The 26684-nt window shown below is 38.4% G+C and overlaps 2 protein-coding genes across 3 annotated transcripts in view; one reads left to right on the forward strand and one right to left on the reverse strand.

Moving 5' to 3' along the window:
- Nucleotides 1-23446, forward strand: part of LOC145238524 (uncharacterized) — a 47419-nt gene extending 23973 nt beyond the window's left edge. The window contains exons 19-39 of the mRNA XM_080101718.1: nucleotides 1444-1626; nucleotides 2528-2678; nucleotides 3379-3608; nucleotides 4055-4216; nucleotides 5889-6038; nucleotides 8422-8556; nucleotides 9226-9361; nucleotides 9492-9654; nucleotides 9978-10401; nucleotides 10995-11203; nucleotides 11700-11900; nucleotides 12186-12322; nucleotides 12615-12760; nucleotides 13128-13176; nucleotides 17015-17115; nucleotides 17226-17348; nucleotides 19049-19147; nucleotides 19542-19843; nucleotides 20366-20470; nucleotides 20720-20845; nucleotides 23071-23446. Of these exons, the coding sequence (XP_079957844.1) occupies nucleotides 1444-1626; nucleotides 2528-2678; nucleotides 3379-3608; nucleotides 4055-4216; nucleotides 5889-6038; nucleotides 8422-8556; nucleotides 9226-9361; nucleotides 9492-9654; nucleotides 9978-10401; nucleotides 10995-11203; nucleotides 11700-11900; nucleotides 12186-12322; nucleotides 12615-12760; nucleotides 13128-13176; nucleotides 17015-17115; nucleotides 17226-17348; nucleotides 19049-19147; nucleotides 19542-19843; nucleotides 20366-20470; nucleotides 20720-20845; nucleotides 23071-23179 (3441 nt within the window). The 3' untranslated portion in view covers nucleotides 23180-23446. The remainder of the gene's footprint in view (nucleotides 1-1443; nucleotides 1627-2527; nucleotides 2679-3378; nucleotides 3609-4054; nucleotides 4217-5888; nucleotides 6039-8421; nucleotides 8557-9225; nucleotides 9362-9491; nucleotides 9655-9977; nucleotides 10402-10994; nucleotides 11204-11699; nucleotides 11901-12185; nucleotides 12323-12614; nucleotides 12761-13127; nucleotides 13177-17014; nucleotides 17116-17225; nucleotides 17349-19048; nucleotides 19148-19541; nucleotides 19844-20365; nucleotides 20471-20719; nucleotides 20846-23070) is intronic.
- Nucleotides 13501-15705, reverse strand: LOC145238527 (uncharacterized). Of its 2 annotated transcripts, none has more exons than XM_080101721.1 (4): nucleotides 15023-15705; nucleotides 14612-14765; nucleotides 14072-14349; nucleotides 13501-13933 (listed from the first exon to the last, which is right to left on the reverse strand). In XM_080101721.1, the coding sequence occupies exons 1-4, from the start codon at nucleotides 15201-15203 to the stop codon at nucleotides 13761-13763; spliced, it is 786 nt and encodes a 261-aa protein (XP_079957847.1). In that variant the 5' UTR covers nucleotides 15204-15705; the 3' UTR covers nucleotides 13501-13760. The 2 variants fall into 2 exon arrangements, with proteins under 2 accessions (XP_079957847.1, XP_079957848.1); XM_080101722.1 differs by having other exon boundaries at nucleotides 14072-14307; nucleotides 15023-15700.
- Nucleotides 23447-26684: the final 3238 nt, after the last annotated feature.

A 26684-nucleotide genomic window follows, 5' to 3' on the forward strand; every position in this document is an offset into this window, starting at 1 on the left:
TTTACGGAGTATTTCGAGTACTTACCCGTTCGGCGATACTTTTTACGGAGTATTTCGAGTACTTACTCGTTTTAATTCTACCTATCATCTTCCTGGCCTTATCAAACCCCACAAGATTTTTGACCGTGCACTGTTATTTTTAGACATAAGTGTTATCTCGCTTATTCTTAAGTGCGCTGTTTCGAAAAAAATGCATTTTTTACTGGTTCGGTTCCGGTTCGGGTCCAACGCCAAACAAAATATAGGGTTCAACTCCGGTTCGGGTTTTTAGAAAAATCGTAATTAGTGGTTCGGGTTCGGTTCGGTTTTAATGAAATTAACCGCTCAAACCGGTTAGCGAATTCGGGTTCAGTTCCGGTTCGACTCCCTGGTGTAAATAGTCCTATTTGATTCCACTGTAGCAAACCGTTTGCTAGACCACAAGCTGCATCTTGTGTAAACGGCTATTAATTGAATGACTGTAACCGGTTTATAAACCGTTATTAGTAGCGGCAGAAAAATATACAGTATAACGCTTTATCGACGATTCTACACAAGTGTTTTTTTTTTCTATTCAGGAATTAACCAGGGAAAGAAAAAAAATTGCCCTACAACCCGTTTAGCCGGTCATTATTTACCAGACCGGCCTTATTGAATAAATAATCAATGCATAAAGTAATAAAACCTCATCAGTCGTCATGTGACATTGATGTATAAGGCATGGTCGTTTTTGCTGTAATAAGGTATTTCCAGCTTATAGTAAGTGAGGCCATGTGATACCTGGAGTTTGCTTAGTGTCCAGCCCACGCAGACAATATTTGCTCACCCCAGGACTAAACAACCAATATATGTGAAATAGGTCAGAACTAATTTAGGCATCTGTCTGAACCCTTAATAAGGATGGCATCTTGGTTAATATGAGCTTACGAATATTACCTTACGCAAGGTTTGCTGCTCACATGAGCTAAGAATAGAAGTCACAAGACAACCGCACGCATTATTGCTTAATCGGGAGTCAGTTTGATTGTGTTTGGGTTCGCAATAGCGAAGGAAATGCCCTTCACGGCAATATACACCTATTTATGGTGGTTCGTTTCAGCCTTATCAGTCCCGTGTTACTGCGAACAACCACTGTTTTAATTTGAAATACCATCAGCTTATTTGCAAGCGATGGCAAAAGCTTACATCATGGGAACTTTTAAACAAAACAAAACGATGGCACAAGCTTACAAAAGCTGCAAGTAAAGCAAAGTACTGCGACGCTTCAGGGTCATCAATTCATGACTGAGGGAAATTTCAAAATGAAAACACAAAATCAGTCGCTCTATGTAACCAGATTTGTCTTTCTATTGCTTCTGTACGCATTTATAAGAGGATGTAACTTAGTTTTAACTACTTCTAGTGTTCGGTTCAACAACCAACCAACTTACCTTTAAGTTTTAACCATTCTGTTTTACTTCGTAGGTGTACCGGCCCCGCCCACGCCCCTCCCCCAACCAGAACAAGCCTTCGTCAAAAGAACAACCCACCGGTGACGTCAGTGGTAAGCCGGTTGCGTCACTCGATTTTTATCGTCACGTGGATTCACAGAATAGGAAGAGAGATCGATACGGTACTGACCCGGATTATGCTCCGCCAGAGAAAAAGGTATTTGATTATTTCGAAATCTGAATCAATGACTTCCGTAGTGTATAAAGTTAAACCAGAAACGTATCAAGTTGGAAGAGCCACACATTTATAAAGAATAAGAACCTAATGACATAATGCCAAAACTGACACACAATGAAAAATGAAAATCTACATTATTTCACGTAGGATACATTTTATTTATTTAATGTATATAAAGTACTTTTCTGTGTATTTTAAATCTATGTGTCTTTCAAGTGCCACAGGTTGTGGAGCTCTGCTGAAAATCAATGCATTGTACTACATTCCACACAGTTACTTAACTTTGTGAAACTATTTAGTCAACGTAATACAGTTATCTGCCCTTAAATAAGAAATTACACACAGTGTGGTGTTTTAAATTGCCAAATGCTTTTACGCACATTTTCCAGTTTTAAATCTTTGAAGTGAATGTGGTTGTTGCTGCATGCTAATTGCAGTTACAAAAGTGCGCCTCTTGTGCTTTGAAGATTATAAAAACCACGTAAACATTTGTGGGCCTCATTAAACTCTGGTAATTGTGGTATGAAGTATCCAAAATTAGCTGAAATCAATTCAAAATGCGGCAGATTGAGAGCGTTCAAGTCTCTTGGATAGAGGATTCGTTTCAACAAATTGTGCAAAAATCTATGATGGGAACTAAAATTGCATTTGTTGGTCTGTGTGATGATTTAATAAATGCGGTGTCAGAAATGTGGCATCTTCGGAGCATTTAAGTCGTTTAGATTAAGAATACGCCCCAACAGAATTCACAAAAAATGTATTCACTAAGTTGGAATTGCATTTGTTTGACATGTCGGTGCAAACGGTATTAAAAACTTCCTGAACCTGTCACGCTAATGCTGTACAAAATCCCATTCCTTCATCAGTCGTTTTGTTTCAGTTATCGGAAGATGGATTCAACCTCCTGGAAAAGAAACCGAAAACCGCACAGGAGGTTGTGAAAATGAGTCACAGTAATTTCGGTCAAACGACACCGGTCGGAAAAGTGACAAAACGCATGGAAAGTAGCGAAACCGCCAAGAGACCAGACGGTTTGTGAAATTTCGTAAGCTTCAGTTCGGGAGAAACGTCAGTGACTGCGTTGCTCACATCACAAAACACTGATTCTTTTAAACTTGATCTCGTTTTCTTGCTTGCTGCGCCCCTGAAAGCTGTGATACAACAACTTAATATATTGCGTTTGTGATTTAGTAAAGATTTCGACGCCTATCTGATTTATTTAAGAGACTGTACATAAGGCATGAACTGAAATACGTAGTATGGCTTAACTGAGAGTAAAGTCGTTTTTTTAAGCACTAACTGTGCACATATTGTTCTTAAACTTTTTAACAAATATTCTAGAATTATTTTGTCAATACATTTAAAAAACAATTGTCTTGAATTTTAGCTCGTTCAATGCACATTTTCATCTCATTAAGAATGCTAGTTTTTGTGTTTTTTCACGTCATGTAAGTTTATTTCTAAGGATTCTACCCAGTGGTGGGATTCAAATTTTTTGTCGGCCGGTTCTATCACAAAAGTCATATTTTTCAGCCGGTTATGTTACAAAAAGTCAATTGACAGCAACCAGTAATGCTAACCGGTTCGCTGATCTCATAAAATTTTGTGAGACGGTTCTATATTACTGGTGCGAACCGGCTGAATTCCACCACTGGTTCTATCTCTTTATTACCTAAATAACACACACAAAATTTAATCGTCCTGTTTACGAATTTCTAACAAACTCAACAGGAACTTTGGCCCGAACTCCAACGGATAAAAAAGATTTCAAATCCAAAGAGCAGAGACGCAAGTCATCTGGAGATTCGACGTCATCACGTAGGACGTCAGAGGGCTCGGAGCGACCGACGAAGAAGCTTGAGCGTTCGACGTCATCATCGAAGAGTGACGTCAGACCGTCGTCTACGTCATCGCAGAGTTCGACTTCGGAGATTCGTCAGAATGTGAAGAAAACTTTGTTGGTTCGTCTTTGCACCCTGCGTGTTTACATTAGCAACAATAGAAAAAAATAACAATAGAAATTTTGCCTTGCTCCTGCATTTAAACCAAGATTTATAGTTTTTAATGGATTTTTTTCTCGTATTAAACTTTTGTTGTTGGTAGCGATACATGCATGTTTCGCATGTAAGATGGTTATGTTTGGGTTCTTTAAATGCCCCATTTACAATGAACAAGTTTGCAAACAGGCCTTTAAAACGTGCATCTATGATAATGTTAACTATTTTTGGATGAAAAACGGTTTTGTTTGAGGTATAGTCCCGGTGAATACCCGTTTCAGTTAAAAAAAATCCTATGTCGATTTGTTTAAGCCTTACCACAAATCATTTGTACCTCAATTTTTGTCCGAATTAGGTGAAGATCCGGATTAACCGAGGTCTACTGTATTTTTTATGTTTATGGTCCACAGGATATTCTGTCGAAACGCTCACAAGCTTCTGATGATTTAAAAATGCACAGAGACTCGATAGCTCGGCTCGCTACAAAGGTTGAGGAATCTTTATTTAAACTGTTCAGTGACACCAACATGAAATACAAGAATAAATACAGAAGCATCATGTTTAATCTGAAGGTAAAAACCCTTTATAAGTGTCAATTTCAAAGTGTTCTTTTTCATTTTCTTTTTGTATGTGTTTTAATTCTACAAGCTTTGCTTAAAACTTTCTATTGAGACGATTTTAGCTGTAGCAGGGGTTAAGCATTTTGGGATCTTGGATTTTGTAACAATCATTGACAATCGAACCAAAACGTATTAGTTTTTAACAATCGAGTAACAGGGCTCCTTAAAAACTATTGCGCATAACTGAAAAACCATTTAAGAGTTCCAGGTCAAATTTGGCATGGTGCTTGTAGAGTTGATATTAAATATCCATCAGATTTTGAGGACGTTTGCAAGTTTTGTTTTGTAGGATGACAGTTTGAAAAACATTAAAACTTGGGACTTAATACATACCTATGCTGTTAATAAATTTTTGACGTTATTTGAAGTAATCCTTTTTTCCAGTTTGGATAATGCTCCAATTAAACTAAAATGACCCCATTACTAATATATCTTAATAAGTTTTTATTTTGACAACACAACCCTACCATTTTTGTTACCATTTTGTAAAAAAAGTATAAAAAGTTGAAAACAAACACTTCTTAATTTGGATTGATCATAATATCAATTACACATAACTTGCAGGTCCAAAACTTTGCAAATCATTGTAAGTACATATATATTTTAATATGACATTAAAACGGAAGCATTCTTTCTTGTGTTTAAAAAAATATGAGCAGTGGGCCTTATTACCTTCCGGGCCTATATACCTTCAGGTACCCTAATTTTTTTTTAAATCTTTCAACAAAGCTTTTTAACCACCATTGGCAATACAGACTGATTTATGTGAAATAATATTGAACTAGTGATTAATGTAACCCGTAACCACCATTTTGCGTTTTACTGCTCCTTAAAAAGGCAATTTCAACATACCAGGCAGCGATGCTTACGTGCTGTGGGCGACGTAGTTTTGTGGGTCTGACATTGTTGGTTTACAAATATAATTTTAATCGATCGAAACCGTGCCCTGTGTACAAAGCAATAACTTCGTCTGTCAGACAAAATTCTTCCTCTAGCGATTCCTGTTCTCGGAAAATAAATTTTGTTGAATACACATTTCGGTTCCGATGTTGAATAGATTTCTTCCGCCACAAGCAACCCACGCATTTCATGTGGTGCAAACTTTATGAGCTGTTGGCCCGTATAGTACACAAATTCTTTCGTGGTGACAGTTTGGTTTGTTCAAATAAGATAAAATGCTTCGACATTCCACGGGCATTTAACAACGTAACGACAATTTAACAGAAGGCTGGTCCGAATCAAATCTACCATTTGCTACGAAGTTTATGGTTTGACGTAATAAGCTGGCACCCAGCCGTTTCTTTGTGCTGATACAATGTTAGTAATGTGTATTTTATCTCCATGCTGGGCGCACCACAAGGGGTGGCATATTTGAAACGCCTGCCACCGATCACGTAGTATTTGCTATCGGGACGCTTTATCCCATATTTGGCGATGTTTATGACATGTGTTCTTATGTCGTCATACCTTCATGGTTTATGACGTCACAAATGACTTTCACTTTGTTTAATGACGTCACAATGCCTGTAAACATCAGGTCGTTGAACTTTTTTCCCGTTTCTATCTCATTTAATAATATTTCTGACGTCATAAAAGGCGTTTACTATCTGTTGTTACGTCATAGGACACTCGCAACCATGGATTATGGCGCAAGGTAATAATAGGAGATGTGTCGACCGCTGAACTTGTGCAGATGACTGCTGAGCAAATGGCCTCCAAAAAACTCGCGGAGTGGAGAAAAATGGAGCTCACCCATGAACTGGATATTATTGAGGTAGAAAAGCTGTTTCTAACAGTCATGAGTGCTGAAATAATAATGTTCGGTGCCCGGGAAATATTGTAAGGCTACAAACCGTATAATGGCCAGGGTTTAAAACAGAGCCGTTTTCCTTTTGTTTACCTTTTTGCGGATTTCAAAGTTTAAATTCAACCCCAACACACAAAAAAACAAATACAAAATTATTGTTTAAAGTTAAACCTTTTTTAGTATCACTTCCCATCTTTCCAGAATAAAGTTTCCGTTCAAATTTTATACTGAAAGATCTCCCGGCTCCATGAGTTCTTCTGCCACTGCGAATAGTGACTCGAAAATTCGCTGATTTACAACTGCTTTTCGTTGTAGACAAATGTATATTAATTATTTTAATATTATTTGCTGGCATAAGCTTGTTTGGCGTCCTAAGCATGTCGTTTCGTCATGAAGAATCTTTAACCCTCGTAATTCAAGTCATGTCAGGAATTGCTGCTCAACTGACCCAACTGATAAGCCCTGTTTTTTGCAGAACCAATGTCTGGGACGTTTTTTAGGAATTGTTAACATGCTGGTTTCATAATTTAGCAAAGTGAAGAAGAACTCTTGGTTTACCAAACAAGATTTAGGTGGTACACAGCGATTAAAAAAGTCGCCAGGTACTACGCAATCGGTATAAGTTTGAGGACCACTGACGTAATTGACAGTGTAAGGAAGCCCTCGTAGTTGTAAACATGTGGATCTCGACGCAAGGACGAGTGACTCAATACAATCCTGATAGAGTTTTGTAGAGCTCTTCTGGCAAATGTAATTTTATTCCGACGTTTCGAAGTCGTCTTCGTCAGGGTAAATAACACTGAATGCGACATTCCTGATTATACGGCTATTTGCCTTGTCGTTTTTCAGTCTTTTATCTCGACCCACCCCGAGCTTATCGTTAAAGCGAATTCATCTGTGTCCTTGCAATCTCAAGGGTGCCTTACTCCAAACCTCCAAACCTTTAAGTGTTTTGCGCCCGGTACAGCCTTTGACGCATTAAGTTTCGAAATGTAACTTGTTCTTATTTTTCGACAATGTCTAATGCGTTTTTACCCAGTTCCAAGCCGTTGTTATGTACCTCAGTGTTTCTCAACTGGTGTCTCATGATGATTTTTTTGGTCCACAGGACGTTAGTAGTAACTGGTGATAATCTCGAAATAGTTGCAAATGCAATTTATTGAATATTCAGTTCGAAAAAGGCTTGTCTAAAAGTTATTGTCCATTTACTGTTAGCTGTTAGTTGTTTGATATCACTCCTTGAAATTATGTATTAAAGGAATATATTTCATGTCTATATGCTTGTTGTGGGTGCTTTCTTTATCCTTACTAAAAATCGACTTGTCCACAATAGTGGTAGCTGCTAGTTATATTCCACGCGCAGTGAAGTATTTTCGTGTGATAGCTTTTTGAAACATGCCTCTGGCCACATAAGTTCGGGTGTTTTTATACAATCTGTCCCTGTTTTAGTATACACGCTTTATTGTTTTTGTTTGTAATCACTAAGAGATAACAGTACACGCTAACATGCGTGCATGTAGTAAATTGCTCTACTACTAACATTTATACGACAAATAAACCTTTCTTAAAATTGAGTTGAACAATAAGCTTTTTTGTTATATCCACGTACTTATAGTTTCCTTTTTTTGTTTGCACCAGTTATGTATAAGAATAAATGCCTCACCCTCAAAGTCATCAAAAAATCTTCAGATAATTGCGGCCGTTTACCTTTAACTGATACAAACTACAAACAATTGTAAAATTTGAAGAAAACCAAACCAAACCGGTACTGCCAATGTCTAGTGCAGTGATTCTTAACCTTTTTGGTGTGGTTTCCCACTAAAGCCAACCATCAGCTTTGAATTTCCCCCTCTGTTATTTTTATAATGATGTTTTTTGCCCTACGTTAAAAACATTTTTTTTTAAATGAAATAATTTTGTGAAGCGATTTGGTCTATAGATCCTAAAGGTATTCTACAATCTTATTTTGTTTAAATTGTGCTTTTGCGAGAGAGTGAAACTTTTTAGAAGTCTCCTCTGCTTGCATAAGTCATGTATTGCATCACAATCAACAAAGGAAAGGCTTTTATTCGCGCACAATAGCAAATTCATTGATACTTCTAGTCTTGTCTGTGACGTAACAAACAGCCTTTAGATTTGTAAGTGTCTTGTAAATCCTGGTGAAATTAATCTTACATGTTGTTGTGGCTTTCATCGGTTAATTCAAAGCCGGATTCGGCCCGCGGACCCGAGTTTGGTTACCTGAATTACATAATTTCCCTCTGAAAGCATTAAATTTCCCACCGGTTAAGAACCACTGGTCTAGTGTGTTTCGCGTAACAATTCTGACATCTGGTGGTTGATTTTCTAGAAACAAGAAAAGGAAGAAGGCAATGTACGACCTGTTGCAAAGATAACTCACAAGGGTGAGATCGCTATACAGGAAGATCTATCTGATCTGACTGTCACAACGGTTCAAGCAAGAGATAACTCCAACAATCCTATGGTAAGACTCAGATACAATAGCGCTTCTGCCTGTAATAGTTCTTTGTAGTCTCAAAGATTCTGTGTTCTTCAAAAACCATTTCCAGAAATGCGATTGTCGTTGGTTCAATTCTTATTCACGTCTCTTATTCTTTACCATTAGCAATACTATACCACAAAATTTTAAATTGTACAGTACAACGACCAAAACGTTCAATAAAATTTGACGAACTGGGGCAGAATACAAGTGCTTTGTACTGCACATTGACTCTTATTGATGCTTTAACTGAAAAATATTCGAAAAAGGGGTAAAAAATTGTTTTAAAATTACATTATTGCATCGTTTTTAGTTTTTGAGATATAGGTCACTTTTTGCTGCTACTTAACATTGCGTGTTGGTGAACAAAATGTTTAACATAGTCTTATCTATGCCACAAGTAACATTAAACACTTTTTCCCTGCCTTGCTTTGTTATGCAAAACCACTTATTACAAAGTACACTAGCCAATGCGGCCGATCTCTCGTCACCAGCTGCACTGATGAGACCTTATAGGTCGAAACAGTGTGCACTGTCTGCAGCTTAAAATAACAGTGAGTTTTTAAAAAGGCGTATTTAATTTGACTTCAGTGCTTTATGTAAAACTGTTTCCTGTAGTTTCTCACCAGTAAAATTTCTTTTCATCTTCGGCAGGTTGCACCAGCCCGAAAGAAACGATCCTCTTTGTCCGAGGAAGACCCGTTTGATCCTAGCTTAATCACTTCACCTGATGACACAACACTGAAGCACAGGGAACATCTGTTTGACCTAAACTGCAAGATCTGCACTGGTAGGTCGTCTTGGCAAATTTTGTGTCTTTATTTGTGTATAAAACATTATAATGTTTGGGACAATTAGTGTTCTCATCGTCAGATAAAATTTCATATTTTTGTAATTTTTCATTTATACTTTTTTCTCAGGTAAAGTAAAAGAGGAAGACATTGAATTTCCGGAGGAGGAATCCTCCAAGAAGGTGAAGAGCTCAACATCTATCATCCTCTCCTCGGAAGCGCAGAAAGCGAGCAAGAAACTTCCAAAAACCACTCCTACTTCTCAACTCTTCAAACCGGATCCAACGAAAAAGTAACTCAAATTTAAACCTTGTCTGATGTTGCTGCTTTGGTCTCTTAGCAAATGCATTTTACGCACAAGAAAAGATCTGAGATTTTTTACTTGTTACACTATTTAGTTGAACTTTTTTAATTGTTTAATTTAAACATACAAGTACTTTTCGGTCTGAGGATATTGTTGTTCCACAAAAGAACTGACAATTTAATGTGAAGAACGCATTCGCGTCTTAATAAACCTTCAATTTCAATTGCAAAGTTTTACGATACCGGTCCAACTTTTTTTGCAAACTTTACTTCACAGAAAAGTTTTTTTCTTAGAAAAGTTTTTCTTCGTAGAAAACTAAAGAAATCGAAAACTCACCGGATTGCAAGCGACAGTCGGTCACATGATCCAAGCCTTTCTCCGTCATCTTTCCTCCAGAAGAGATCAAAATCCCCGACTCCGGAGAAAAAGAAAGTGAAGAAGAAGCCGGTCCTCCCCGCTCCTCCTCCTCTCTCTGATCTTGCTCCTTCCTCTCGCGACGAAGTTGCCATAGAAACCAAGAAAGACTTCCCGGAAAAGGAAGAAGAGAAGATAAATGATCCCGTGGTAAAAGAGGAGCAGAGTAAAGAAGTGACTCCTCCCGCTCAAAAGGAGAAGATTACTCCTCCCTCTTCTTCCTCTCCTCCTCCAGTGAGCAAAGTATCCCGATCTCAGCTCATCTGGTCGGGCAACATCAGTATGTTGGAGCTTTCCACTTTTAAAGCCAATGTATACCCGGTAAGCCTTGGCAATATTTTTTATGAATAAAGAAGTGTTTCAGTCCTCCAGTAACTAGCTGTAAAGCGAATAAAAACAGTTTAGATGATTATGTCCCGAACTGTAAATCAGTGATTCCCAGCCCTTTTTGACCAATTCTGCCCTTAACAATTTAAAACATTTTCATTCCCTCCAATATACTACATGGTAGATGCTAAATCAGACAAAGATCATTTAAAATTGGGGCCTTTATCAACTGAACAAGTAATATTCCCAGAGCTTAAGTGTCTATTTACAAACCACACGCAAAGTTAAAAAAGTTTTGTTTAAAATCAAGTTTTAAAATTCCTTCTTTGGGAGGAATTTTTTCCCAATTGGGAACCACTGCTGCAGATTATAATTAGTTTATAAATTATGCCGATGAATCGCAAAAATGTTAACCAAATTACTGAGTAGTGAACACCTGATTTGCTACTGTTAACATGCGTCTTACTGATTGTGCTTTGTGTTTGCGTTACTGATAATGCACTTTACAAAGTAATTAACATATGATATATGTCACTTTTTACAATCCTGTGGCCTGGTATATTGACCAAACAAACTGTTTTCAAAAGGTAACTGGCAACTGTGAAAACCTGGACATAGATTTGCCTTCGAAGCTTGTGTTGGGAGGAAGAATCCATCCCAAGGTCGTATGGGATTACTTGCTCAAGGTCAAAGCGTTACCCACAAAGCAACTCTCCATAATTCGCTTCCACGCCGCGTCTGATGACGACAGAGTTGGTTACGTAGCTATGCTGTCATACTTCAGCAGTCGTAAGAGGTAAATGTGCGCTGCCTAGTGGTTCTTAACAACACAAACTCTACCAGAGATTCGACGGCATTCCTAAAAAATTTGTAGAAGAGCGTTGGGCCAGTGATCTACAACCTTTAGGCTATGTTTTAGCAATGTGAATGAAAAAATAAATCAAGTTTAGAAACAGGCAGTTTTTTAAATGCAGTTCTTGTACAACAACAAGACAATTTAGTGCCTTTGCCCGCAAGCGTTCTATGTTTATGTTTTTAACAAAGTGATTTAAGATCTAATTTTAAACAACACACAATGTTCAACAATAACAGGAAAAACTAAACACTATTGGTGAACGTAGATTATATTCATGCTTGTACCATCAACACACACTGCTAAACGCTTATATTGTCACTGTCTCTGTAAGTTTGTGGCTAAACTTGTCTTGAAACTTAAGCTGTTCATAAAATCTTTGTACCATGACCAACATTGAAATCTGCGCTCAGTATTCACATTCTTACATGCTGTTTAGGTTCGGCGTTGTGAGTAACCAGGATCGTCTCCTCCTGAAAGACATGTATCTGATCCCACTCCTCGAATCCCAAACGATCCCTGCCGAGCTGATGCAGACACAGAGCGGGGAGGACCTGGATGCTGCTCTTCCACTAAACCGACCCTCCATGCTTCTGGGAGTAATCGTGAGGCAAGCTCTCAAGCCACAAGCTTCTTTCGCGTGAGTAACAAATACGTTACATTTTTTTGTTAACTTTGCATGATGACGTCACACATATGACGTAATGATGACGTCACATACCTATGACGTAATGATGGCGTAACAGAATACCAGGCGCATGTTGTCGAATTTGAAATAGTTTTTTTTTATGTTATTGTGAAGTGTTTGGTTACCTTTGCCTCATAGTTAACGTTCGATTTACACTGAATATCCCAAATTGAGAAAAGATGATCTCACTATCTTTTACGCAAACACATGCTTACATGTTTCTACCCGTTTGTGTAGGGAGATTCCAGAAGCAAAGAAACCCACACAGAAAGTGGTTGAGACGGAAACTAAAGTCTCGGAGCAGGTAAAGGAATCAAGAGATGCAGAAGAAGAAGAGGAAGAATACGAACCGGATGACGAACCTCTCATTCCTGGTACGTCGCTTCTTTGTTTAATCTTTGTTGAAAACTGTTTTAAACATTGCATGGCCGAAACTTCTTAGGATGTTTCCCGCTTGTAATTAATACCAATACGCGTTATTACAAACAGGTCTTTGCTTTACATCTAACTGGCACCAGCAGTACTTGAGTGAAATACAAATCGTTCCATTTGAAATGACTACGTTTGGCATTCTGTGCTTACTTGATGTTGTAAACGTGATATCAATCGCAATTTTAATAGGTATTCTAAACTACAAGTCACATAATGTGGTTTCTGTTTGTGCAGATAAGGTTCCAGTTCCTCTTACTGATGAAGAGATTGGTTCAAAATCCTCATCAAAGTCCGGATCTCTCTTCGAGAGGAACAAATCTCTTGCTCCTTCGCTCCGATTCTTCATGAGAAAAGCTTCAGAAGAGGAACAGAGTATACGGGTAAGGGATGTTAACTTCATCAACTTACTTGTTATAAAGTTTGCTTTTTTGCCCAGTTAGATTGTCGTTTTGTATGTTTCGTTTCCAGCATTGTCGAAGATACGTTCTCTTACGTTATATTAATGGGATTGACGTTGAACTCACAGTGTATGATGTAGTTTATTACTTTCGTCTTACATCTTGTTTTGTTGGTATGCCTGGTAATGGCAAGAGCATACTTGAAAAACTACGTCAAATACTAAAAGACGTAAGCTGATTTTTCGTCAAAACAAAAAATTTGTTCCAAGTCTAACCCTTTATAACGTATACATATTACTGTGAAGTATGTGATATATATTTATTCATTTCGTGATATTTTGTGTTTTAGGAGCAGGAGAGCAACGAGCAACCTTACTCCCCATCAGCTGGAGTGATCGGTAAGTGGGATTTCAGCAGCATTAGACCGTCACATAAATTTAAACAACACGTGACAAACTAATATTTACGGGATTTTGTTAAGTCAATTAGTCAATGCGGAAAATTTCATTGTTTGCTGCGACATATTTCATCAAAACGCATCTTTCGCATTTCAAGAGACTAATCATTTTTCGGAGTATGTTGTGTTTCTGTTCTATTGCTACAAAAGGAAATGGTGCAATCTTGCGCCAAACTTCCAGTTAAAAACCAACGCGCCATGACGCTGTGATACCCCTATTTGCGAGCACTAACTTAAAAAGCACGAAAATAATAAAAAACTGATGTCGGAAAAATTCGACAAACGTTTATTTCACAAACAACAAAAGAATTTTTTGACAAAACAAAGTCCCAGCCAGCATCAAGTGGCAAGGTGTGATCGAGATTAATCAACACTATCAGCAAATATCGATATTGTTCAGCAAGTGTCAGTATTGCCGAGTCAGCAAGTGTCAGGATGGAAATATCCACCAGTCATGACCAACAGTATTTGCTTTGTCATAATGAATCAGGATGCTGAGTCATCCACTGTCAGGGTGGTGAGTCATTAGGTGTCGTAGACGTCTTGAATGCAGTCGTTAACGAGAGTCATGATTCTCAACTTAAGGTCGCTCTTGGTCTTCTTCGGAAGATGTTTGATCTCATCAGCAAGCGACTGGAAGAAGAGAGCATCCGCTTTGTCATCTGGACTTGACACTTCCATAATGCGAGAATCTGTACCTAAATTATGTCGTCGGTTTTAGCTTGTGTAGCTCAGTCGGTTATAAGTTAAGCGTTAAGAAGTAAAATCGTTCAAATTTAAATGACATACTTAAGCTCTACATTGTCTATTTATTAGACTTATTTTTTAAGTTCTACCTGGCATTGGTTCATGAACTGGTGGTGGACGAACTTCTGGTTCGGGCGTTGCCACGTTCCTTCTTTTTCTCGAGTTTTGCTTCTTAGTTCGTATTTGCGAAATTTCCGGCAGATTAAGTGGAATGTGTAGATCATTGGCGGTCGGGAATGCTCCTGTTTCAATCGGCATCTCCTTAATTTCGGCGATTGCTCCGTTTGTGGCGATAAAGGCCGAATGTATTTCTGAAATGTCCTGCCTGTGATACACGTTGGACGTGGTACAAGGCTGCAGTTCTATGCTTGAGTAGCACAAAAAATATGTGGTATTTGTAACATTGATAAATCCAGCTTTACCAACATAAGTTTAGTAAGGGGCATGCAGTATGCTTGGTAGTTGACTTATCAGTAAGAGTGATACCAGTATATGTAAAATGAGTGACTATATAGTTCAGTTTATACATTAGCAATCCCAAGCAATTCAGAATGCTGGCCAGACATAAACCTTTGAATTGAGTTCAGGAGTTATAATTTACCACAAAGCAGTTGTAAAAGGCAACTTACCCTCGACTGTGCATAAACGGCTGCAGAAACCTCATGTGAGGCAACATGAACCAATATCCTGATGTGTCGATTCCTTCTGGCAATTCGTCCATCTTTGCTTTCTCGCGTCTGAATTTGTCTCGAAGACCTTTCCACTTTTTCAGACATTCCTTCACTGAGATATAGCGATGTTAATAAAGTGGGTGTCTTTATACAAGGGCTTTTTTTGCTCAATAATGATATGTACCAGGGCTGTATATCGGGCCAGGCATTTTGGGCTATTTGGGTCGGGTTGGGCTTAGTTCGTGGTGAACTTTGCTTCTGTTGTGATTTACGTTAGTAAATCTAACTTTCAGACCTAATAATTTCACTAGTACGGTTTAGCGCACAAAACTTGCTTGCGAACCCGCATTGAAATGCTACGTCACTCACCAGGCATGTCCATAGCTTCGGACACTTGCTTCCACGATTTGGTTTTAATCGATCTTTCGCTGTAAGTAGGGTCATTTCGATCGTACAAGTTCCTGCGTTTCTCGATTTCTTTAGCCAACAATATATAACTTGCTTCGTCCATGTTGTGTCTGCAAGTCTTAATAGGATTTCTCCTAAACATACGACTACATTAAATTGGTGCTAAATTGCGGTATTTTAATAATAAACCGCCATAGTATGAATGATCTGCATTTGTTATAACCACATACACAAGTGCGGACATAAACTTATAACTGGGGTCGGCCCTGAAATGTTATCTGGCTGACTACGAAGCTGACATGTGCAGCATACGAGGCAGGCAACGGTGCTTGTGATTCGACTTTCGACGGGCTCAGCTGGTAGAGCGCGAGTTTGGGAAAGATTCCTTTCGTGGGTTCGAATCCCACCGCAAGCTGTATTTTTTTAGCCTACGGCTTATATGTAATGCTTGAGGGCCGGCTGATTAAGTGTGACACATTCCAAGAACCTGGCGTACTGTGATTTACATAACTGTGGGTGACTAATTAAATTTCACTGTACCAAAACTCCAAACCATATTCAATAAATCTAAAACAGATTTACACCCCAACTGTTTTATTTCTTTAAAAGAGGGTGATTTAGAAAATGGTTACTTCGACAATATTTAGTGCGCTAATAAGATTGTGGTAATGCTCAAGCAAGATACCACTGACAGTAGCAAGCTGAACGAAACAATTCGACTATATTATTGTGGCAAACATGCGCAGGAAACCGGCTGTAGCGCATAGCGATCGAACTCGTGCTTTCAATCCAGGCGCTGCGAAAATTGAGAGTTAAAAGGGGTACTCAAGCATAGCAGTGGAGAGCGACGGTTTTGGCCTAGCGCAGCCTGTAATTTGATTTGTTACTTACACGAAAAATCAAAGGTGCGTTGTTAGACCTAAACCAGTGGATCTCAAACTTTTCAAGCACGCAGCGCATAAACAAGCTAAATTTTCTTTCCGCGGCAAACTTTACAGGCCAGCATAACTTGTCAAAAGAAAGCTAATTGGCAACTTTATTGTGGTAGGTGAAATTGCTTTCAAAGTGCTAAATGATAATGCTTCGTATATATATGGATCTTGCCTCCTTGTCATATTTTTTTAAGTTTTAAAATGTCCAGTTCTCCCCCGCAAAAAGCGAATCGTTTTTTTTTACACTGCGGAAAACAAAGTGAACAATAGCCTCTTGTTGAAAAGGCAGCACTAGGAAAAGTTCGCAAAATGAAATGCATATACCTAATACAATCACTCTGGTCTGGCACTAAATACAAACTAATATTACGACTCAATATGCTGTTTAGTAAACCTTTTCTTGGAGGCCTAAGCAATGATTCCAGTTTTTTGCCTGTTTAACTAGCTCCAAACGCAATTTAACAAAACAACTGTACGCTCCGCACAGCAAAAAGCAAAAATCGGATTCACTTGGTTTCAATGGCGCCGTGCGCTCCAATCGTGGCGTGACGGCGCTCCCGGAGAAAGAAAGAGAAAGCGCGGGAGAAAATAGGCGCTTAGTCATGCGTAACGCGGTCGAAGTTAGCTGAAGAGAGGGCGTGTGTGCTTGCGTGTGTTTGCGCTGACATTTTCACGACGTGAGCGCCCAGCCCGTCGCGTAGGGTTGCTGGGCTTTTCCACCGAAAGACACCAGCCTTTTTCCCTTAAAATGCAGTACAGCGCACGTAAAATACGAAATGCTTTATTTTCTTTCCCTAACAAAGTTTGTGACAAACGTTGGTATGAATAAAAGTGTGATATTTATCATATTGTTCATCGACACAATGTGGAATAAAAATATTTACTAACGAGATTGGTTTCTCTAAGCCCTGCTACTGAATATGTTTAATAATTGTAAGAAATAAGCGCACCAATATGGACGTGTTGTTTGAATTAAATCTAAATGAAGGAAATCATAAATATATGTTTCTGTTTCTTACAGATGAGGAAAAAGATGATGACGGGGGTGATTACGACCCGACAGACGCTGTTGCAGAAGATGAGATGAACGACGACGAACCTTATGACCCCGAACAAGAAGAGGTCAGATACTTGGAACTGCATTTAATTATTCCCTATGTTATTGTTTTTCTACAAAGAACTCTAAAATCCACATCTTTACTGATTTTATAATTCTTCCTCTTGTGATGCAGGAGTATGATCCGGAGACAGCGTTCCCGGATAAAGAAGAAGATGCTCCTTACGATCCGGAGGAAGATGACGAAATGATGAAGAAGCAAGATGCCAAGGAGGTGGATGAGCTTGTCGAGAAGCAGGTGATTAAAATTTTTGCTTTCTATGGGCACGAACTAGATTCACGTGTATGCATTGCCCAGCAGAAAAACTTGTGCGGCGTTTAGTTGTCAACAAAACTTTAAAAACGGAATATTAGAAGCGACATGCAAAGTGAAACGGCAAACTATAGCTACTGTTTATTTTTATCCGTTGTACACGCGACTAGCAGTTCCCCGCCCTAAAACAAGAGTTAGGTTAGGTCTTACTGGAATCGGTGAAATACAAGAAGGGAAAAAACCCGGACATTATATCATGTATCAAAACAACAGTCAAAGCAAAGGGTCAAAGCCACGAACAGCATGACTTAAACTGACGATCACTGTTTACCTTTATTATGGGTCCCCTTCCCTGAAGGGGACACATATTGATTTTACTCAAATTGTTTGTTTGTTTTTCTTGTTTTTTTCTTCCTTTTTTTTTCTCCCCAAAGTTTGTCCGACTCATTTTTCCATCAAATGTTTGATGGATTTGGCTGAAATTTACACAGATGGTAGATATAGTTATGTAGATGTGCATCCCACTTTGTTTTTGTTGATAACCCCAGTATTTACCCCGCTAGCCCCCTAAAATGGGTATTTTTCCCCCGAAGTTTGTCCGACTCGTTTTTCCATCAAATGTTTGATGGATTTGGCTGAAATTTACATAGATGGTAGATATATTCATATAGATGTGCATCCCACTTTGTTTTTGTTGATAACCCCAGTATTTACCCCGCTAGCCCCCTAAAATGGGTGAGTCTTTAAACAGTGTCAGAATTGGCTGAAATTTGGATTTCTTGTATAGTATGCCATTTATAGGTGTCAATTGTTGTGTTCAACCCTGTAGTCCTAACATTTACCCCACAAGCCCCTAAAGTGTAAAAGGTATTTGTATGGTACTGGGCACCACAAACGAAAGATTTCTTTGGAGCAATAGTGTTACAAGGGCAACCAGTTGTTTGTTGCTCGTTGGTGGGTTTCTTGGTGGTCGTTTTTGCGCCATGGCAGTTAGGGGCTTGTTAACAGCCCTATGACGTCAGAAACATTATCGGTTGTTGCTCAAAACACCTCTAGTGGTCAAAATTTTAAACATTGGCGGATTGAGCTGAAATTTTGCAGTACTATTGATTGAGTCATTGTGGTTTTTATATATTTTTTAGTTTGTGTGTCGAACCCAATTAGTTACCCTACTAGCCCCCTAAAATGGGTCAGTTTTTTTAAAACGTTAAATAGGACATACTTTAACCAATATCTGGGGTGATTCTAATTTTATAGTTTGTATTCTACATAGTATTATTATTTAAGCCCAGTGCCGATCACTGTGTTTTACCTTACAACACCCGACTTTCTCATGGTTATCTCTTGAAATGCATTATCTACAACTTTGCATGTGTGGGGACCCATGAGTTTTTGCCTGCAGAAACGACTAAAGTTATAAAAGACGGTGACTAATATGGGACCCAATGCAAAATAAGCATAGGAAATATATTTATGTTTTAAAATAGGTTATAGTGTATATGCAAGGGCAATATGTGCTAAGCCACCCTTCTAGTTCAACTATAAAACAGCAAACTCAATGGACGATAAAATGCTTGGTCAAAACAGAATCAGACAGTTTCAGGTGAAGGAATATTTATTTACCTAAAAAGCACCATCACATCATATATGTCTGTTCCTTAAACTCTACAACTTTTGTGTTCAAGGCCTATTTGGAAAAAATGCAACGAGAATTGGAGGAAAAGAAAGCTAAACTTGCCGAAGTGGAAGAAAACCTTCAAAAGTCGACAGCAGTGGTTCCTCAGGTAATGAATGTGGTTTGTTGAACTTGGCCGCTTGAGCTAAAATCACGCTTAGAAAGAACGCTGTTCGCGTTTGCAGATGCTTGATTCAAACCTGCTGCAATTCGCATAATGCAGTGTTTTTCAACCGATGTGCCCCAGTGTGACTTTTATTTCGGTTGCGCATAACATTGAAGATTAAAAAGCAGCAAAAGCGCACAGCAACTGCTCCAGAGGATTTAGTTGACAATCATTTGATGAAATACGCTGTTAAAATAGCTCGTGGCCATGAAATCGTACAGATTTTCATACTTGTGTACTTAATGACTCACGAATGGTTTTGACAAATTTTCGGCCATCGAACAAGTTTGGTAACCACTCCCTTGGTCCATCTCAAAACATGACTTTTATTATTCAGGAAACCCAAAGAGTCGATCCTCGAACCGCCGCGAGAAGAGCAGCAAAAGATAAGGAGGATAAATCTACTCCCACTCCTCCTGTGGAGCCGCCCAAGAATCCGCTGCAGACGATCCTCTCAGCTTTAAACATGGCGGGAGCTCCTCAATCTTCATCAGCAGCATCCGGTCTCCTCTCCATGTTCCAGAAGGACCGAGCGTCTCCCCCTCCACTTCCCGATTCCACCACGAAGTCGGACGCCGAGGATCCTCCGGATGTTCAGGAGCAGAAGCCGGGAAGACAGGAGAAGAGTGGACTTGTGTCGTGAGTTTTTTCTACGACTTTAAAAATTGTTAAAGATCATTGGGCGGCCTGTGGCTACAATTGCAAAACACTAATAAGTTGCCACTAGTGCTGCAAAAAGTCAAAACGACAAGCACTAAATGTGTTTCGTAGTCCGGAAGATGGAAAGTTGGGCTTAACTTGTACTCGCAATATTTTCTCAAAATTACTGCTTCGCCAAGCGTGTCGAACCTGTCAATTTTGTTGAGCACACTGTTTCGACCGACAAAAAGTCGCAACAGTGCAGCTGATGCCCTGGCTGTATAGGTTAGCCAATGTTACTATATGAATCTCAGGGCAGTGGCCCCCAACTTTTTTTGGTATAATCTTGTTTCATTAATCTATTTGAGTGAAGGAACACTACAAAAATATTCTGAACTCATGTTTTTGTAAACTTTTGCATTTATGGACCCCCAGGGATACGTGAACGGCAGTAAACCACTGCCTTTAGATTGTGACTGTTTAAATCTTCCGTAATAACTGTTACCGCGTATTTATTAAAAGATACGAGTCGACTCCGGACAGCACTCAAGATGACGTCATAAGCAGTGACCGAAAAAGAGACGAAGACGAGAGAGGCAACAAAAAAGGCCGACGGAGAGAAGAGAGGTATGTGAATTCGTTTGTTCACGTATATCCAGTAGTGGGATTCAGCCGGTTCGCAGCGGTTCTATAAAACCGTCTTGCGAAATTTTATGAGATCAGCGAGCCGGTTAGCATTACTGGGGACTGTCAATGTCCTTTTTGTAACAGAACCGGCTGAAAAATATGAGTTTTGTGATAAAACCGGCTGACAAAAAAATTGAATTCCACCACTGCGTATATCGTTTATGCTTAAAGTTGTTTATTACGTCATAGACGTCGTCGATCGTCATCATCATCCTCGTCAACTTCGTCACGTGACAGTGGGCACCGACGACGTCGCCATGACAACGGCAGTCACCATGACGACAGGAGGCATAGAAAAGGAGGGAGAAGGTCTAGGTTTGTTAAATGTTTTCATTTTGTTGCTTTTATTTTTTAAGCACAAGTTGCTTTACCTTCTATTTAGTTTAAACTACTTTATAGCCAGCTTTCCATCGAAACCAACCCCAAAATAAGGACAACAAAATTTTTACTTCAAAACGAACGTTTTTGATCAAATCTTTGCATTTATACAAATCTTAGTAATAAGGACGGTATGGCAACCCTGATTATAGTAGATATAACTTACTCTTCTTGCGGAATCAAATCATTACCAACACAGCCTTTCATAACTGTTGGCGGATCTAATGCTAATTATGGGTCCCCTTCCCTGAAGGGGACACATATTGTTTTTGTCTATATTTTTTTTTCTTTTTTTCTTTCTAACGCAGATTTGTTCCCACGTTTTGGTCAAGAAAGAATGGTTCAAACTTTTTTAAATTTACGCACATTACAGATATTGGTCTAAAGATGGTCCATGTGAATTTTGACCCCGTTTGATCCCTCGGTTCACCCACAGCCCCCCAAAACGTGAAATTTTTAGCGCGGATTTGTTCCCACGTTTTGGTCAAGAAAGAATGGTTCAAACTTTTTCAATTTTACACACATTACAGATATTGGTCTAAAGATGGTCCATGTGAATTTTGACCCCGTATGACCCAGAGATTCACCCACAGGCCCCCGAAACGTAAATGTGTCTAACGCTCGTTTGGTCAAGAAAGACACTGTAGGCAGAAGTACCAAGAGAGTAACTCACTGGTTTACGATAGCGGGAGGGCTCAGCTTGACGTCGGACAGACGTTTTACGAGACATCGTTTCAGTGATTAGAAATCAGCTGTTTTGCACAGCAATGCTATGTCGTTTTATTAAGTTATCACTCACATTTTTAGTTTTGGCGAAGGTTTTACACCTATGACGTGATTTAAGCCTAATAACCGTGCTTCGGTTTTGTATATGTCAAGAAAAACTTTGTTAATAAAAGTTAAGATGAAAAAATTAACTTGACTTTTTTGCCAAATAAATGTTTTTTTAAATGCTCGCTGTCAGGTTGGCCGCCGCATGATCACGGGTTACTTAAGGTCAACTAGTCGGTATTACAAACACAGCTCAGAACTTTCTTCATAACGTAGCGTTTTTTTAACAATCAATTTAGGAGTCAATACTCAAGGCATGTATAAATTAGGCTTAACAGTATTGTTGAACACGAATGACGGCGTGCTATTGAAAACGGTGTCAAAAGGTCAAACAGTCGTTTGGCGTGTGCACCCTGAGAGGTTACTACAGGTCAATGGTACTCGTTTTGCGAAACAAAGTTAAATGAAAAACAATTTGTTATGTATACACTTGTAGCAAATTGCTTTTTAATTTAAAGTGTCTGTAACACAACTGTTACAGCTTTCTAGAAAAAAATATGTTTGAAACCTGACCTTGGACCACAATATCTGGGTCAAAGCAAGAGAATCAATTGAAATTATTTTTTTTGTTCTTTTTTAAAGTTTTTGTAATTATATGACAATAATAGTGCAAAAAGAATACGAACATTTTTTTTTATTGTTGGGTTAATGCTTTCTAAAAATTTGTCCTTAAGAATGTAAAAATCACCGCAACATTTGTTTACCGTAAATCCGCACAAACATGCGTGTGGGGACCCATTAGGTTTTGTTTACAAAAACAATCACATGTGTGGATCAAATGATGTGTATAGTAAATTGGTAAATATCGTATAGAATATATAAAATGGAAGTATATCAGAAAGCCACTCTTCTAGTTTGTAATTAAAACAGTTCAGTGGACATTTGTGCCATTTAGGCTACAGACGCACGAAAACCGTATAGTGAAATTGAACCTTTCACTGCTGAGACGTGTTTTGCCAAATACAGAATTTAAACACATTTTTTGTTGAAGTAGAAAAAATAGTCAGATACAGATACAAAGTAAGCTGCAGACAGTGCACACTGTTTCGACCTATAAGGTCTCATCAGTGCAGCTGGTGACGAGAAATCGGCCGCATTGGCTAGTGTAGCCATCAAACGGCACTCCAGTTTGTGGTGAGCAACAGGGTACAACCCCATACGTCGAAACAGTGTGCACTGTCTGCAGCTTATCATTTATTGGCTCATATGCTTTTACATAGATACAAAGTAATTGTGCCATTTACAGATTTCTGTTTACATACTGTGGGTATAAAATCCCTACTGAGATTTGTTTTGCCAAATACAAGTTTTAAACACAATTTTGCCGCTAGGTCGCGTTCCCCGACAAGGAGTCGTCGACATCGGCAGGACTCTCCACGTCATAACCGACGTCACGAAGGAGAGTATCGTCGTTCGTGGAGCCGGGACCGCCGAAGATGACGAAACACTGCCACAAAATGGTTTTAACCCTTGTTTTTTTAGCAGTTTTATAACTTGCTTTTGGGAAACAGCATAAGCGAAGATGTCCAAACTATTGTACAGACGTCATCGAGCTATTTGTGATATTCCTAACGTCACAAGTCGGAAGACATTTTTAACAGACGTTTGCAACATTGCAGCTTCTGTGACGTAATAAAGCGTGTCCCCATTCTTTCGTTGGTGCTCGCATATGCTCGTAAAAAGTTTTCAATAAACCTCGTTGGTAAATTTTGCGTGACTTTTTATCGTTTATCACCAACGTTATGCTCTGGGGGGTAAAGCAGGCGTTCGTTACGAAACGTTTGACTGCTGCAGGGCGCTGTTGCTATTTCCTTTGAGGAGAAGTATGAAAACTTTTAAGAACTCCATACAAAAGGCTGTGTCTAAAATCTGTGAGTTATGTATACTCCTGCTTTTTAGTTTAAGGTTTGGTGCTTAACGTAATACACTAATGTCACAACATAATGACAATGTACCAGGGTTTTGGTTGTGCAAAAAAATCTGCATCCAGGTGCTGACTAAAAATGAAACTAAATTATCTTGCAACAAAAGCATTTGAAACTGATTTCATATTCTAATAGACTCTCTTGTTTTGCATTTGAAAATTGCATAGCACCATAATACACATGTAACAAAGATGACAAGGCAAAAAGTGCAGTAAATAACAAAAGGTATAAATTTCTATTCGTACTAAGCAAATGTGGTATGTTTTATAAAAAAGTGCTTGTATGGTATTGTTTACAAAGAGGTATTAACTACATTTATATAATGTCTTTGATCAGTAGTTCTATATGCTTGGTATATCCCAAATTTTTTTTGTACACCCCACTTACTGCGCAGCAACATAATTAGAGGTCATAAATATATGCTTTAAATCATCCAACCATGTACGTTAAAAGTTCAAATGGCAAAACATAATATTGTTCTTTTATGTATGTAAACTGTTGCTTATTAATGCGTTTATTACAGTCTAAGATAATAACATAACTTTAATGGTAGGGTAACACTTCTAAGCAGTGCAAATAGGTTTTGTTGACTTTACCAGACATATGGAAATGAATAAGTCAAGGCATTTGGTTGTGTTGTTTTCAGCACAATTTTACTTTTACACACTTCCACAGGGTATTTTTTTTCTTTTCTGCCATTACCTCTGAATAGCGCTCAGATGCATTGTAATATATAGATGGTGTGCAATCGAAAGGTAAAGAAAAAGAAATTTTTAACATTTCTTCACAGTCTGCTAATGCTGAAACAATTTCGATAAACTTTGGTTCCACAAAAGGATTGTCACACAAAAATTGACACAATCTGATGCCATATTTTGCTGCTGCAAGTCCTTCTTTGTAACGTCCAAAAGTAACAAAACATTCAACCAGATCTACTGTTGCATCAATGCTTCCATCATTAAAATGTCGCTTAAAATTCTGAAATGGCAAATTAAAAGCCTTTTTGGAGTACATAACTGCTTCTTGATGTTGCCCCTCCCCAATAAGACTTGCTGAAATGCCACCAAACACAAAACTGTGAAATTTGACACTTGTTAGTTTTAACAGCGATAAAGAGCTTTCTTCAACTTTTGGAAGGAGTGTTTCTATCTCTCTAAAATAAGCGATAGCTTCGTCAAGATTTTCATGTTTGAGTGAGCTTTCAGCAAGATTGCTTAGATGGATTATCTTCACTTTAAAGTCAGATTTAATAATTTGTTTTGCATCTTCATCTAATTTACATTCCGAGTAGTTGTCTATTTTGTCTTGAAACTCTTCAATCTGCTGCTGTAAGTGCTTGACCACTTTACGAACAGATTTAGTTTGCTTAAGCTGTGCATAATATTCTAATGGTTCTTTGATACACTTTATACATCCTTCATAAAATCCACACTGGTCAAACACTCTAATTAAATTTTGCCATACGGAGTGTTGTGTAATGCTATCTTTTGTCATTCGATCACTTATAAAATAGGTGGTCACCAAATCCAATGCTTCAAAACCCTTTCCAAGTTTTGCCAAACAACAAGCTTTTGTCCGAATGTATGCGCTGTAACCTCCTATATAAATGTCTTCACTGATGTTTTGCACACATTTCCAAGCCTTTTCAAGAATATTGAGACTTTCTTCATACCTTTCTAAAGAGCATAAACTCATAGCAATATCAAAAAATGCCATGTTCAGTACGATATCCGACTCTTCATCCACATAAAGTTGGCGTCTTGCTTCAATCAAGTTTTGATTAACTGCTTTAGATTCTTCGTGCATTGCCAGGCGGTGTAGGCAAACTGCATAATGTTGTGAAACTTCAAAAAAGTCATTACTTATTTTATCTTTTACGGGATCATCTTTCACTTCATCATATGCAAGTTTTAGGTGTTTAAATGCTTTTTTGGTGCGCCAAAGTTTTCTAAAACAATCACCCATTCCAATATGAAGTCGTAGTGGCATAGAAAAAGGCACTATGTGAAAATTTTTTAAAAAGTTCACTTTTCTGTAACACTTTAGAGCTTGTTTGTATTTTTTCAATTCAATTAAACAGTGAGCCTGTATGAACCAAATTGAAACTTCTCCTTGCTTGAATCCAATTTTCCGCAAAATCCTAAGGTTAGTATTGATAATCTTTACACATCTTTTGTATTCTCCATTCCCTTGCAAGCAATCTGCATAGGAAACAAGCAATATATATTGGGAAGGGACATTTTGATACTCTGGTAGCTTCCGAATTTCATCAACAAGTCTCACAGCAAAACTAAACAACTTAACTGATTTGGCAATGTTCACTGCATTGAATGGTACCTCTTTAACCAAACTTAACTGAAAAACATGTCTGATTTTAAAGCAGTTGATAACATACACTTGTAACTCTTCTGCAACATTAAGACAATCAACTACTGAGCGGGCTCCAATGCATGTTGTCAACTCATTCATACAGGATGGCATCGCACAATACTTGTTCTGATGAAGAATGTCGTCTTGACTTAATGCATTGCTGTACATTCTCAACCGAATTTCACATGCAACAGCCAAGGAAGATTGTATTTTGCTGTGTAGTGTTTCAGTAATGACACTAATTCCACGGTTTAGCAGTTCATCCATTATATCAAAGCTGTTTGAAGCTGTAGTTTCATGCAAATAGCCAACAGCATGCACAAATAAGGAGCAACTTCTGTATACAAGGCGTTTTAGATCCACATGATGTTCTGTATCAGTATGTGCCAGGGAATATTTTTCAAAATCTTTCCCTATTTTCTGCCTTACATGTGCATTAAACTTTGGCCACATACTCAATTTGTTCTTAACTTTTGCACAGAATATTTTGTAAATACAAAAATTACCTGCCACAAAACTGGTTTTAGTCAATATATCAGCCAAATGATATCCGTTTTTTAAATCCTCTTCTGTTTCCAAGTACTTAACCATCTCACTGACTGGTTTGATTAGCTCAGTTATCCACGGCTTCTTCTTTGTCTTTGTTTGTC

The sequence above is a fragment of the Phallusia mammillata genome, chromosome 7 (assembly GCF_965637545.1).
Source record: "Phallusia mammillata chromosome 7, kaPhaMamm4.hap1.1, whole genome shotgun sequence".
NCBI lineage: Eukaryota > Metazoa > Chordata > Ascidiacea > Phlebobranchia > Ascidiidae > Phallusia > Phallusia mammillata.

Bases quoted from the DNA above. Each gene is read 5' to 3' on its own strand.
- LOC145238527 (XM_080101721.1), bottom strand. From the start codon at position 15,203: ATGTTTAGGAGAAATCCTATTAAGACTTGCAGACACAACATGGACGAA. The intron at 14,766-15,022 runs GTGAGTGACGTA...GCTATATCTCAG, and splicing joins CGAAGCTATGGACATGCCTG to TGAAGGAATGTCTGAAAAAG. The intron at 13,934-14,071 runs GTAGAACTTAAA...GACATAATTTAG, and splicing joins AGTTCATGAACCAATGCCAG to GTACAGATTCTCGCATTATG.